This window comes from Astatotilapia calliptera, chromosome 4 (assembly GCF_900246225.1).
Source record: "Astatotilapia calliptera chromosome 4, fAstCal1.2, whole genome shotgun sequence".
NCBI classification, from domain to species: domain Eukaryota; kingdom Metazoa; phylum Chordata; class Actinopteri; order Cichliformes; family Cichlidae; genus Astatotilapia; species Astatotilapia calliptera.
Window position 1 is genome coordinate 22,459,850 of NC_039305.1, and position 14,707 is coordinate 22,474,556.

The following is a 14,707-nucleotide window of genomic DNA, read 5'->3' on the forward strand; positions in this document are numbered from 1 at the left end:
TATTAGATTCAATAGAATACATCACAAATTCCATAGACAAAAAGCAATATGTGGCTGGGTTATTCATAGACTTGACAAAGGCATTTGACACTATAGATCATGATATATTAATAAGAAAACTGGAACGTTATGGTGTCAGAGAGGTAGCTTTAGATTGGGTCCGGAGTTATTTAAGTGACAGAAAGCAGTTTGTGAAAATAAATGGTGGTTGCTCCTTATGTATGGACATTGCTTGTGGTGTACCCCAAGGGTCAGTTTTGGGTCCAAAATTCTTCAACTTGTACATTAACGACATCTGTAAAGTGTCCAAAGTATTAAAAATGGTTCTCTTTGCTGACGATACAAACATTTTTTGCTCTGGTGATGATCTGCAGAATTTATTGGAGGATATGACTAATGAAATAAGTAAAGTGATGTTCTGGCTTGATAAAAACAAATTATCATTAAATTTGAATAAATCTAAACTGATGTTATTTGGAAATAGTAGTTTAAATTTTGGAAATGATCACACAGGAATTAACGATATTAAAGAAGTGGTTTGATATAAATAAATTATCATTGAATCTAGATAAAACCAAATTTATGTTGTTTGGAAACCAAAAGAAAAACATCGAAGTAGAAATATGTGTTGACAATGTATATTTAGAAAGAGTAAATGAAATAAAATTTCTTGGGGTGATCATTGACCACAAGCTCTGTTGGAAGCCACACATTACTTATGTTCGGGGGAAATTGGCACGGGGCATTGCCGTCCTGGGGAAAGCAAAGCATATGTTGGATCAGAAAGCACTGCACATTTTATACTGTGCTTTACTACTGCCATATATGAGCTACTGTGTAGAGGTCTGGGGAAACACATACAAAAGTAACACACAAACAATAACTATAATACAGAAAAGGGCCATTAGATTAATAAATAATGTAGGGTACAGGGACCATACAAATGCACTCTTTGTCAAAATGCAAGCTATTAAATTCCAAGACTTGGTGAAGCTTAAAACAGCGCAAATAATGTATAAAGTCAGAAATAAATTGCTTCCCAAAGAAATCTGTAAATTGTTCATAGAAAGAGAAGGTGGGTATAACTTAAGAGGGAAATGGAATTTAAAAATACAAAGTGCTAGAACAACTTTAAGAACTATGTCAATCTCAATTGCAGGAGTTAAATTATGGAACAGTCTAACAGAAGAAATAAAAGACAGTCAAAACATAAAACAGTTTAAAGTAAAATATAAAAACCTAATTTTAAATAAGTATAAGAATGAAGAAAACGGAGTTAACCCAGGACGGTAATGTTGCTGGTAATGGTGTTGCGGTTCTTTTTTGGTTGTTTTTTTTGTTTTGTTTTGGTTTGTTGTTTTTCCATAACTTGTGTATCTGCAAATATACACATTCTGTATTTTTCATATGAAAGAAACTATACTGTGGTGGGGCTTGCTAATTTCTTGTTTTTGATTTATGTATGTTATGTTTTGTTTTACTTCATATGTTTATATGTTTCATATGTTGTTTGTTTAATTTAAGACAAAAAAAATTAAATGAATGAGAGGTAAAACTTGAGGGGGTAGGGACAAATAAGTAAATACTTCAGCCTACTCCTTTTCAAACAAATAATGGAATGATATTTTGTAATGATTGTGAAGGCACATGTTTGAAATGTTTGAAATAAAAATGAACTGAACTGAACTGAACTGAACTGAACTAAATACAAATGCAAAGATTCAAATAAATGGTGTTGATATTGAAAGAGTCAGTGAAAATAAATTTCTGGGGGTAATAATAGATGAAAAACTTAACTGGAGAGCTCACGTAAGATATATTCATTCCAAAGTATCACGAAGCATTGCAGTACTAAACAAGGCAAAACAGGTATTCGACAGAACATCACTTCATATTCTCTACTGTTCACTGGTTTCACCATACTTAAGCTATTGTGCAGAGGTCTGGGGCAATAACTATAAAACCACATTACATTCACTTTTTACTCTTCAAAAAAAAGCAATTCGAATCATCCACAATGCAGGTTATAGGGAACATACAAACTCACTATTTTTGCAGTCTGAAATATTGAAAATTGACGATATAGTGAAATTCCAAACAGCACAAATTCTATTCAAAGCAAAAAATAAAGAACTGCCAGGTAATATTCAGAGTATGTTTTTTTTGAAAGAAGGAAGTTATAATTTAAGGGGTTTTTGTAACTTCAAAACAATGAAGGTACGTACTACAAGAAAAGGCTTTTGTGTTTCTGTTCAAGGAGTGAAACTATGGAACAAACTGAATATGGAATTAAAGCAATGTCCAAACATAAAACTGTTCAAAAAGAGTTATAAAAATATGATCTTCTCGATCTATAAAGAAAAGGAAAATATTTAAATTAAGTGAATGTCTCTATTTAGAAACAAACAAACAAACAAAAAATTCATGATGTGATATTATAGTATATAGTATATCAGAAATCTGTTCACTATTTTTATTACAAATTATATCAGTAAGGAAGCTGACTAAATATTCACTGATAATTTATGGCAAAGGGGTGGGATTAAATAAGTGTATACTTCTTCCCACTCCCTTTCAACATGTAAATTAATCAGAATGTTTTTTTGTATGTAATTTGTATAGTATTTTTTTTCTCTCTTATTTCTTTTCTAAATGTACTTGTATATTGTTCACATGTTGAAATAAATTACCAATCAATCAATCAATCAATCAATCAATTTTCTTAACATTTAGTCTTGTTCAAATGATCTAAAGCTCATCTAAAATAAAAGCACCCTGTTCTAGCTTTTCTTTGAAGTGTGAGTCCACACAAGGATGTGAAGCATTAAGCACAACAAGGAAAGTGAGTGAATCAGCTGTGTGATGCATGCTTGGATGAGTTAGTATGCATTAGAGTCAGGCCAGCTCCTTATGTCCTCAAAGCCACAGTTGCCCCTTGACGACAACTAGGCAGCTAGACTTCTTCACCTCCGCCCAATAGTTATGTGACCTACAAATACAAGCCGAGGAGGGTCACCGCACTGTCCATACATTTGTGTTTTATTCTGATGGTTAAAAACTACCAAATGAAAACACCTGAAAATTAAGATCTATCAATATTATAAAGTATGGATAAATATTATCTGTGATTTTGCTTTTTAAAACTACATTTCTTCACTTTCACTGATGACTTGACTTTTCATAGATGTCTGTAGAGTTTTAGCAGCAAATCAGATGATATTGCTTATGAAGGCATTGTGTGGTAGCATGTCTGTTTTGTGCTCAGGTGTGCTCTGTGTGGTCACACTTGTGCTTCTGAAATCACTTTCTTTTGTTCGTGAAATTGAACATGAACTGATGTTATTTCATAATGCCGATTCTCCTCTCATTAAACTTGATTTTGTTAAAGAAAACAGTGGAAATCATCTGCAGTTTTTTAATCACCAAGTTCAAAACTTTTTGATCTTTGCAATGTAAAGAGCAAAATTATAAAGATGGCATTGAGTCACTGCTTTGTGTTTCCTTTGTTAAAGTCTGCATGTAATATCCATCTTTAAATTCAACAGGAAAAACCCAAGTTACAAAATGTTATAGTGTCAGTCACTCCTTATTTCTTTGGAATTTTCTAGAAAATTGGAAATGGATGCAGTTATTTACTGAAACAGCCAAACATACATTTGTGCTCAGAGCAATTAGTATACTGAATAATTAGATGCTCTGATATGTTATCATTGTATTGAAGTTTTGTAATGACATTTTTTGTACATGTATATGTGGGTTGATATGAAGTCACTTGATTTATAACTTGGTGAACCAAAGAGAATTGTCCATTGATAATAAATTGTGGATAATAAAGTTATTCTAAATAAAAACAAATGTGGGGTGGCTCAAGATTTTTGCACAGTACTGTAGGCTTCTGTTGGAATCTTGCATTTCTTCCTGTATTGTGCTACCAGTGTATCTGTTTATGTCTGTGTACAGGAAAATTATGCCTAAATCTCAAAATTAGGTCTTTCCTTGTGCAAGAGCTCCTTCATGAAAAGGTAGGACTACAACTGGATTTATTTATTTATTTTTAAGTGGGCTGTAAGAATACAGGAACATTAACTTGGCTCTTTTAATAAGCCAGGAGTCAAACAGACAAATACATTAGATCAAATCTACAAATACACTTATTTTAACCCTGTTTTCAAACATCAAAATGAATAAAGCAAGTAAAATGTGGCACCACTATTATATAAAACATCAACTTACTTACCTCATTTTAATGGACAAATTGTTGTCCATAAAGATATATGGACAAAAGAAGGTACACCTCCCCCTGGTGGGTGTATCTGGTATTGCAAGTGAAAAGTTTTGCATTTGTAATTCAGTTTAAAAATGCATTTAAAAAAGAAAAGTAAGTAAGAAAGCTGTGACATTTAAAAATGATTAATTTTATGAGCCACTTGTGATCCTGAATTCTCAGCAGTTTTTTTTCTGTAATTTCTGTGTCACTGTTGGAGTAAATATTTTTTATACATAAATGATCTCCGTACATGAGGGACCTCTGATAAGATGAAAAAGATTGTGTAAGATTGTGTCATATGTTACATGAGCTATATTTCCACTATAATGTGCCCACTATATGACGCCCTAATAGTGACTTCATTACTGGACCACAGTTATTGTTGTTCATGTGTATGTGGGTGTATATAATGCATAATCATAATATGTTTGCTATAGATTATTAATCTGAAGTCGAGACACAGCCTGGCATTTTGAATTATTAAAAGTTCACTGATATAACTGAGGTCTTGATTTAATTTGCAAATCTTCACTTCCATAACTTTTAAAGCTACATGCTTGTGGAGGTTTGCGCCATTGTAGCGATTAAACACATACAAAATATTACATCAATATTTTATACTTAGAACATGCAAATGCAAAGTACCCATCCTCAAGTATCCAAATCTTTTTTTTATGATTACACACGAATCTTTGAAACCTTCAGCCTTTCAGTGATTTATTTTAACACGACAAACAGAATCAGAACTTCAGATGAAGACTGTTAAAGTCTAGAGTCTATTTGATTGAAAAAAACAACAACAAAAAAAACCCCCACACAACTCCCCTCCAACAACAACAAAAAAGCAAAACAAGACAGCAAGACAATCTGAAACACTTTATTTAAAACTGCACTATAACAGTGATGACTCTTTAAATTTAAATTTAAACACTGCGCTTTAAATGAAACAAGCACATTAGAAATGACCGCCACAGTGGCTGTGTCTTGCTGGAATGACCGGTCTTAATTTGGTTCTTTTAGAGTTGCAAGCTTTAGCGAGATATTTAAAAAAAGACAAAAACAAAAAAAACAACGCAACAGAAAATTTATATACTCAACACAGCCCCTCTTGGTGTATTATCATTTTTCCACTGTTTTTCTCCCCTATAATGGCAACTCAGGGTGATGGATGGGAAAATGACAGATTATTTTACATGAAGGCGACTCCAAAAAGATAATGTTGCTTCAAGGTTCTGACAGAAAAATCACAAGTCCAAAAATACAAGTAAGGGTTAGCCAGAACATCCTCTACATCCACAGTGGGTGCATTCAATGATCCTTCCCTGCAGGGAAAAAAGACACAGCAGAGGTCAGACAGGTATTTATAACTCCAAATTCTTGCTTATTAAAATACATAAACATCATCAAGTCTCCTGACATATCTTTTTTTATTTTAAAGATTTACATAAAGACTACACCTCACAAAAAAAGATGGAGTCAAGTAGGATATTTATCTGGGCTTTTATATTGGTTCAAACATCTTGCACAATATATTCCCATAACTTGTTTTTTGTGTAATTTTCTGTAAAACTAAGCAAAAACGTTTAATAGAAACAGATCATAAGCTACTTCTTTCTGTCACAAATGAAAGAAAAACGAGAGGATCATCCTTTCAGCATCTTTTCATACTGGCTATTTTATATACAGTGGCTTTCAAAAGTATTCGGCCCCCTTGAACTTTCCCACATTTTGTCACATTACAGCCACAAGCATGAATCAATTTTATTGGAATTCTATGTGAAATACCAACACAAAGTGGTGTACACGTGAGAAGTAGAACAAAAATCATACATGATTCCAAACATTTTTTACAAATAAATAACTGCAAAGTGGGGTGTGCGTAATTATTCAGCCCCCTGAGTCAATATTTTGTAGAACCACCTTTTGCTGCAATTACAGCTGCCAGTCTTTTAGGGTATGTCTCTACCAGCTTTGCACATCTAGAGACTGAAATCCTTGCCCATTCTTCTTTGCAAAATAGCTCCAGCTCAGTCAGATTAGATGGACAGCGTTTGTGAACAGCAGTTTTCAGATCTTGCCACAGATTCCCGATTGGATTTAGACACCAGACAGGTCAGGGATAAAGTTATTGAGAAATTTAAAGCAGGCTTAGGCTACAAAAAGATTTCCCAAGCCTTGAATATCCCACGGAGCACTGTTCAAGCGATCATTCAGAAATGGAAGGAGTATGGCACAACTGTAAACCTACCAAGACAAGGCCGTCCACCTAAACTCACAGGCCGAACAAGGAGAGCGCTGATCAGAAATGCAGCCAAGAGGCCCATGGTGACTCTGGACGAGCTGCAGAGATCTACAGCTCAGGTGGGGGAATCTGTCCATAGGACTATTAGTTGTGCACTGCACAAAGTTGGCCTTTATGGAAGAGTGGCAAGAAGAAAGCCATTGTTAACAGAAAACCATAAGAAGTCCCGTTTGCAGTTTGCCACAAGCCATGTGGGGGACACAGCAAACATGTGGAAGAAGGGGCTCTGGTCAGATGAGACCAAAATGGAACCTTTTGGCCAAAAAGCAAAACGCTAAGTGTGGCGGAAAACTAACACTGCACATCACTCTGAACACACCATCCCCACTGTCAAAGATGGTGGTGGCAGCATCGTGCTCTGGGGGTGCTTCTCTTCAGCAGGGACAGGGAAGCTGGTCAGAGTTGATGGGAAGATGGATTGAGCCAAATACAGGGCAATCCTGGAAGAAAACCTCTTGGAGTCTGCAAAAGACTTGAGACTGGGGCAGAGGTTCACCTTCCAGCAGGACAACGACCCTAAACATAAAGCCAGGGCAGCAATGGAATGGTTTAAAACAAAACATATCCATGTGTTAGAATGGCCCAGTCAAAGTCCAGATCTATTCTATTTCACATAGAATTCCAATAAAATTGATTCATGTTTGTGGCTGTAATGTGACAAAATGTGGAAAAGGTCAAGGGGCTGAATACTTTTGCAAGCTACTGTACATTGAACGTGTTTGCCTGATCAAGAAAATAAGCTCATATTTTCTTCAATTTGACAGTCACGTTTTCAGCTTTCTAGTCTCCTTTTCTGTTTCCTTTTTGTGTTTTCTTCATACAAACACACAAATTCTGTCTAAACAGAAACAAGCTCAATCTGTTGTTTCCTTGGAAACTGTTTGAAAAGATGATTCTAGCAAGAAATGCTAAAATACTGCCAGACTTACAACTTCCAGCTTGCTCTTGGGGACTCTGCAGATGCAGTTGGTTCCAAAGTTGGTGTCTCGTGTTTGGATGCAACGCAGGCAGCACAGGTTCTCATAGCCCTGCTTCTTCCACTTGGCAATGAGGTTCTTGTCTGCGTAGCCTTCCTTTATACAGTACTCGTATAGCTCTGCAAGGAAGAAACACAGTACAGGTTTGATATCTTGTACATTCCAGAACAGGAAATGTTAAGATAAGATACCTTTACCATCTCCCATAGAAGAAACTCGTCCTGGATCAGGAAACTGTTGCATCAATAATTAGACATCAACACAAATCAAGACAAACACCCTAAGCAGGCATACACACTTGAATGAATAAATGAATAACAATTAATAATTATCATTTGAAATATTCACCTCAAAAAACACTTCTCTGTCATGTTCATTAATCGGTTTAACTAACAGAAGAACAAATGAGTATAGTGGTTAGGCTTACATGAGGGAATCCTGTACCTCCTACCAGAGTTCGTCAATGTACAAATTACCTCGGGGAGAGAGGGTTATTGTTTCAGTGTTTTTTTCCCCCTAACGTTTTAATGTTATTTAAAAACATTTTCAGCTTTAGCCTTTACTGCATTTCAAAACAAGCTGCTGATGCCATGACATAAGAGTTTCTTCCCAGCCACCAATGCCACGAGTCTCCGGACCAAATGAAGACACTGATGGCTTTTCATAGATGCATTTTCCACATGTATAGTCCGAGTAAGTGCACTATGAATGCGTATACCTAGACCAGGGATCTCAAACTCACAGCCCAGGGGCCACTTTCAGCCTGTATATTGACGTGAAGAAATATAATGCAATTTGGCCCTTGAAATTCCTTTTTTGTTAGGGAGGATTTGTTTGTTGTTGAGTGCAATGTTAAAACAAGTTCTTTAAAAAGCAAAAAATTATTTAATACGAAGGCAAAATGAGCAGAGTATAAACATGTTGAGGGATTGGCTGTGAGTGTTTCAGTGAGAGAATTATTTGTAAAGAAAACCATTTTCACTAGCACTCAAAAACTATTGTGTACACTTATGTCTATATTTTATTGTGTTAAATACAAACAAAATATTAGCAGAAGTGCTGTCACGTGTCTGGCCAGAAAGAGTGCCAATTTTTTTTATTTGGTAGTTTAATAAAAGGCTTCATTTGGAAGTTAGAAAAAAATTGTGTTTACTTGTGCAGTTTTGTTTTGTTATACAATATCTGAAATTTAAAAACAACAACAACAAAACGACATTTTTTTAAGCATTTTGTGGGCGTTTTCTTGTTTGTTTGTTAGGGTTTTTTTGTAATACTTGAAGACTAAAGTGGTCCTCCAAGGAGATGAAAGTGCTAGCAGTGGTCCATAGCTGCCCTAAACACAACCTGTGTAATGGAAACACTTCAGCTGGCTGTGCCCACCTCTACTGATGGCTTTCCTTTTGTAGAATAGGTCATAGATGTATCGACTCCGCTGATGATGCAGCCTGAAAATGGGCCAGAGGGACTCCACCTTTCGCTTCCCCTCGTGCGGCTCAGTTTCAGCTAGAACACAGAACAAGATTCAGGATGGTTAGCTTTGATACCAGGAGCATGACATCACAAGGACTACCTGCCTTGGGGAACTGATACAATGCAATGTATTAATGTGGTGAACCCGCACAGGATTTTGGCACCTGTAAGCAGAAATATGATGGGCCAGGTGAGCTTCCCATTTCTTCCCAGTTACCGGATGTAGCTGATGTGAACAGGAAATCCAGGAAAACCACTGCCCGCGCCCCCACCCCACCTCACCCCAATTTTTTTTACTGTGGGTACATCACATAACTCAGGTGAGAGCCAACTTGTGTTTCAAATATAAACATGTACTGAAACTGAATAACCCGAATCCATCAGTGTGGGGAGACCATGCTACTTCACAGTGTCATACACAGGACTCACTTTGCGCATACAGCCCCACGGCCGATCACCCCGAGAAACTTCCCTGGCCTACCTTCTCTCATTTTCTGATCCAGCTCGTCCAAAGTGGGCTCAATGAGCTCCCAGCCGTCTGGGGGAGGTTTTCGACTCCTCTTTACTTTTGGCATTTTGTCTCTGTTTAGCTAAAAATGCAACAAAACGCTGTAAGTATTTTCCTGTTTGTCTTACGAGCCCCTCTCAGGCGCGTATATATGACGTCACATGCGGGGGGTGATTAAAAGGCCTTCCGTCTCTCGAACGACGTCATTGCGCGAAACTTAAGATAACCTCTTTATAAAGGCGTTAAGTAACTTCTTAAAACTTGTCTCAGCCTAATAAACTATGCAAGTTCCCCTAAAATACTTATTTCGTACGGTTAAGTATGTTTTACTGTCGGGCCTGGTCTATTGCATCACTTTAGCAGTCTTACAAATTGCCTTACATTTAAGGGCATTATTTAGATTTCTACACTACGATAGCCAATGTTATTTGGAAAAATAACTAACACGTTTCTTGGAATATTTTATGTGTGGTTCATAGCGGCATACGGGCTTACCAAAAAAACCCCGTGTGTTCACTATTTATGAACCGGCATATCCTTGGACAACGCAAAATATACTGCTCCTTATTGCAACTGTGAGTTTAGCCAGCTGTCAGTTTGTGTCGCTGCCGTCACATTTATGTTTTCTGTCAGTGTTCACTGGTTAGGGACTTTATAGTAAAGACTTCGTTTGTTAAAATGCCAAAAGGAGGTGAGAGTGACTCTAAAAGTTGTTTGAATGGACTGAAATCATTTTGTATGTTTGTTTGTCCGCTGTTAGCCACCCGATGGACATGTACCGCTGGGGCGGCATTCTAACTCGCATAACTACGCTCTGAATGATGTTTCAGCATTAAGCAGGCCTGTGCCAGCATGTCTATAAACTGCTCAGATTCATCTGATGCCTGTCTGTCCGCTCTTTCTTTCGTGCTCTGTACAAAATGCGATCACATCTGTGTTTTTCGTCGTCCTTCCAGGTAAGAAAGGTGGCCACAAGGGTCGGATGCGGACGTACACCAGCCCCGAAGAGATAGATGCCCAGATGAAGGCAGAAAAGGAGAGGAGAAAGGTTGGTGGAGTGTACACTCAGTCATGTCCCACACAAGTAGACCGGCTGGAGACTACACTTCCCACAATGCAACGCGAAAACAGCTGAAAAGAATAAAACATAGCCGGATACATTTTTGTTAGACACTCCTGATTGAAAGTTATCCTTGTTACGTCAGAGATGTCGAACATAAGGCAAGGGGGCTAGAATCGGTCCAGCAAAGAATCCAGTCCGACCCACTTTTTTCATAGGTTTTCTTATTGAAAAAGAAAAGCCAGTCCCCCCCCCCCCCCCCCCCCCCATAACAACTCATACTGAACCAAAGTGATTAAGTAACAGCTAAACAAGTAAATGACTGAAAAGTTACAGTTTTCACCATCTGCTATAGAACCTTTTTATTTAATGAGCTACCAAAAAAAGGGAGGGGGTTATGCCATTTTACAAAAATATATCATGTAGAGAAATTGAGATGTATTGTTGAAATTGCACTTCTTTTTCTTAAAGTATCTCAGCGATTAGATGATTAGTTAAACATCTTTATTATGTATTATGTAAAAAATAACAGTCATTTATGTATTGTAGCAAGAGCAAGAAGAGCAGGAGCAGGAAGGTGCAGCTCAGAATGACACAGCAGAGGAGAAGCTACCAGGTTCTGGATCAGAGGACAGCGATGATGAAGATTCCCAGGTACTGCCACAGCTTTTCCATCATGTACATAAAGGCCAATGTGTTATTTAATGTGCACACTTAAAGCACTTCTTATGATCTCAATATGTGGTTAGTGTTTGGCTTGCACTGTATGAGATGTTGGTGTTTGTCTGCAGAGGAGGAGAGCCGGTGTCGAGGGATTGATAGAAATTGAGAACCCCAACAGAGTGGCTCAGAAGTCCAAGAAGGTGACGCAGATTGAGCTGGAAGAGCCCCGGCAATTGTCAAGGAGAGAGAGGTGTGTGTCATCAGCCTGTCACCTTGTATTAGTACCAATAGGGGACTTTACTTGAAAGTATAGTATTAAATGAAACCTTTTCAATGAGCTTATGAGATTTGGACTATTGTGGATTATGAACCTGAAGCGCAAATTGTTAACAGTTTGAGAAAAAGCTGCTTGGTACACACAAATCTAATCTGAGGTGACTATGTGTCATAAAGGCTTTTTGTGTGTAGAACATTACAGGAAAACTGAACTCCTGTCATTCCTCTAACCTTGAAACATGTTCTTCTGCACAGAGAAGAGATCGAGAAGCAGAAGGCCAAGGAGCGTTACATGAAGATGCACTTGGCCGGCAAGACAGACCAGGCCAAAGCTGACCTCGCTCGCCTCGCCATCATTAGAAAACAGAGAGAGGATGCGGCAAGAAAGAAAGAAGAGGAGAAAAAAGGTAAGTACCTCAGCTGTGCAGGCATTTCATAAGTGGTTATTTAACAGCACAGACTGAATTAAACACCAGGTGGTAAATGTTGAGTTTCCTGTGAGGAAAACTGGCAATGAAAGTGAATTCTTTACATTTATTTTCAGAAAAACTGCACTGTTATTGGCACACCTTACACCCTATTACTTTTTTTAGTGTTCAGCATTCTTTTCGATGATATCTTAAGGGCAGCTGGAGGAGTGAAAATACATACTATTTTTAATAGTATACAGTATGTATTATATATTTATTATTGTAACAGGTTTAGTTTACAATATTACATATTAAAAGGTGCTTAGGGTTAGATGAAAGCACTAATTTATTGTGTGTGATTGTAGACGGCTGTTTAAAAATGGAAAGGTGCTATAGGAGTACCAGTCCACTTTCTGTTACCTCCGAACTTGTTTTATGATGTTTTTACTCATCTTATCTCCAGTTTTCAGTTAGTAATAAATAAGTTACTTTCCTCACTGACTTTCAGCAAGGAGAGGCTCTTACAATAAAGTGTTTTTTATGTTTACTAAATCAATTAAAATAATTTACCTAAAACCTTGTTTTTCTAATGCAATACTCAATGGCAGTCATACAACATAACAATATATGTCTTACAGTTTAAAGTGGTGATAAGACTTAGTTGAGGGACAAATCACTGTCCTGTTACACCGTACAAAACCTGAATTAGTGCCCCTGCCTTATTTTGCAAGTGCTAGATGTCCCACTTCTTTCCCATTAGCTCATATTTGTTTTTCTTGTGTCTTATACCAAGTGGAGGGCAAGCACGATTACTCTGCACTTTTCCTGAGGAGTTGCAGCAATGGTCAAAGTGTTATTATTGGTGTTACAAAGCCAGATTATCACAGTTATGGCAGTATTGTAATTGATGTTTGCCATACTTGTATCTCCCGGCATTGATCTGTTACGCTTGTTTTCAGTTCCACTCCTTTAGAATAGCTTTGAATGATTCCCATTTCAAAAATAATCCATATTTCTCATACTAGTCTTTGGTTGAGCATTTTGGTATGTCCTTTGTCTGCAATAGGCTGTTTTAGTGTCTCCTCCTTTAAGACAAACCTTTCTCTTGATTGGCTGTCCCGCCCAACCAGCAGGCTTGAAACATCAGGTGGGCGAGGCTTCTGTGTTCACGCCAGAGCCATCTTCCTGAAATGACTATGTTCAGGATCTCTGCAGTAGAAAAAAAACACCTGTCTGACACTGAGTGTTTGGAGCAGTTTGAAGCCTGAACTTTTTTTTTTTTGTACCGTTGACCTTGATAACATGAGTGTCCACAGTTGATACAAAAGTCAGAAAGAGCATATTAGGTGTACTTTAATAAACTTGTTAGTGTTGATAAATCTCTCTTGTCCTGTACAGTGAGTGCATGTATTTCTGTGTGAAAGAAGTCTCCTCTGAGTAAAAAAAACAACAAAAAAACCCAGCACTTGTTTACACTGGCAGAACACAAAACACAGTTGAAGCTTATTACATTTTGTCGCATCCTTGTGCTAACAATATACTCACTTATTGCTGTCAAACAGACCTTTGACAATAATACCCAGCTGTTGCCATGTGTAGATACATTTCTGATAGTCAGGTCAGGCTGTGACTTGAGTCATGCACACTGAAGTTCAGAATTAAATTAAGAAAGCTGACAAAGTACTTAATCCTGCTTAGTCCACTCGAAAAAAATTGTGATTCATGTGACTAATTTCCTGCTCTGAGATGGTCTATTAAGCATGTAATGATGTCTAGTCTGATTCCAGAAATGTATTGACACAATCCCAGCATTTGCAGTAGTCGTGGATTAGTAGTTAATCAATCCTAGGTCCACTACAACAACTGGCTGTTTTCATCTTGAATTTTCTCTTTGCAGCAAAAGAAGCGGCGGCGGTGGCGGCAGCAGCAGCTAGAGGAATAAACTCCCTATCTCTCAAATGATGCACAGTATCCGAAGCGTTTTCACTTGCGCATGGACTGAGGCAATATATCTTTGACTATTTTTAAAGGAAGATCTATGAAGAGTATTTGATATTTACTGTAACGTGTGACCGTCGGAGGAGACACCAGTGAAGAGGGGTTATGTATATTTTGGCGTGGGAATAACGGCCTCGTTCCTTCCAGGAAGTAAAGCTACAATTGAAATCAAATTCACGTACATTGGGATGAACCCCTCGATATTGAACATGGTAAACTCATCATTGTACAATTTCAACTTTCCTAACTGAGCTTTGCCACTCTTTTTTTGTTTGGGTTTTTTTTTTTTGGGGGGGGGGGGACTTACATTGTATATAACTGACTCATGAAAATATTTCAGATTAATAAGATGAACCAGTGAAATGTGTCTGTTCATTTATTTGCTTCTTTACCGGAATGTCCTGGTGTAGAGGAGACTTTTGTAACTTCAGGTGCAAGAGTCCACATCTGGGTCCGCTGATATGGAAGTCAGCTGATATTTACTTTATGGAGTCTGCCGATTCACTGCAGGTTTAGACAGCATTCGTTAGGTAGATTTAAAAAACCAAATAGTTATCAGTTAATGTAACTGATAAATTAAAATGAGTAAAATATGGCTTTGTGGTAGTCATTGGTATAATGCATGGAAGCATTACCTGCAACCCAATAATTAGGAGCATTTAAATCAAGATTTGACCGGTGTCCCAGATGCCACACTCATTCTATGACATGAAAAAGCTCATGGCACGATGGGTTCAGTGCATGTATTATAAATTAAAGTTTTACTCCAACACTTT

General features: G+C 37.4%; 2 protein-coding genes across 3 annotated transcripts; one reads left to right on the plus strand and one right to left on the minus strand.

Moving 5' to 3' along the window:
- Positions 1-5,128: 5,128 nt before the first annotated feature.
- bud31 (BUD31 spliceosome associated protein) lies at positions 5,129-9,881 on the minus strand. The gene is made up of 4 exons (XM_026165504.1): positions 9,498-9,881; positions 8,927-9,049; positions 7,499-7,665; positions 5,129-5,589 (listed from the first exon to the last, which is right to left on the minus strand). The coding sequence occupies exons 1-4, from the start codon at positions 9,589-9,591 to the stop codon at positions 5,539-5,541; spliced, it is 435 nt and encodes a 144-aa protein (XP_026021289.1). The 5' UTR covers positions 9,592-9,881; the 3' UTR covers positions 5,129-5,538.
- Positions 9,222-14,706, plus strand: pdap1b (pdgfa associated protein 1b). 2 transcript variants are annotated; one of them, XM_026165503.1, is made up of 6 exons: positions 9,222-9,336; positions 10,481-10,572; positions 11,134-11,238; positions 11,376-11,497; positions 11,779-11,930; positions 13,831-14,706. In XM_026165503.1, exons 2-6 carry the CDS (start codon positions 10,507-10,509, stop codon positions 13,893-13,895), a joined length of 510 nt encoding a protein of 169 aa, XP_026021288.1. In that variant the 5' UTR covers positions 9,222-9,336; positions 10,481-10,506; the 3' UTR covers positions 13,896-14,706. The 2 variants fall into 2 exon arrangements, with proteins under 2 accessions (XP_026021288.1, XP_026021287.1); XM_026165502.1 differs by lacking the exon at positions 9,222-9,336 and adding an exon at positions 10,063-10,215.
- The last annotated feature ends 1 nt before the right edge of the window (position 14,707 follows it).

Excerpts from the sequence above, each read along its gene's own strand:
- pdap1b (XM_026165502.1), top strand. Across the intron at positions 10,573-11,133 it reads CAGAAAAGGAGAGGAGAAAG|CAAGAGCAAGAAGAGCAGGA; the intron begins GTTGGTGGAGTG and ends TATGTATTGTAG. Across the intron at positions 11,239-11,375 it reads GCGATGATGAAGATTCCCAG|AGGAGGAGAGCCGGTGTCGA; the intron begins GTACTGCCACAG and ends GTTTGTCTGCAG.
- bud31 (XM_026165504.1), bottom strand. The coding sequence starts at position 9,591 with ATGCCAAAAGTAAAGAGGAGTCGAAAACCTCCCCCAGACGGCTGGGAG. Across the intron at positions 9,050-9,497 it reads GGATCAGAAAATGAGAGAAG|CTGAAACTGAGCCGCACGAG; the intron begins GTAGGCCAGGGA and ends TCTGTGTTCTAG. Across the intron at positions 7,666-8,926 it reads AAGGAAAGCCATCAGTAGAG|AGCTATACGAGTACTGTATA; the intron begins GTGGGCACAGCC and ends TCTTCCTTGCAG.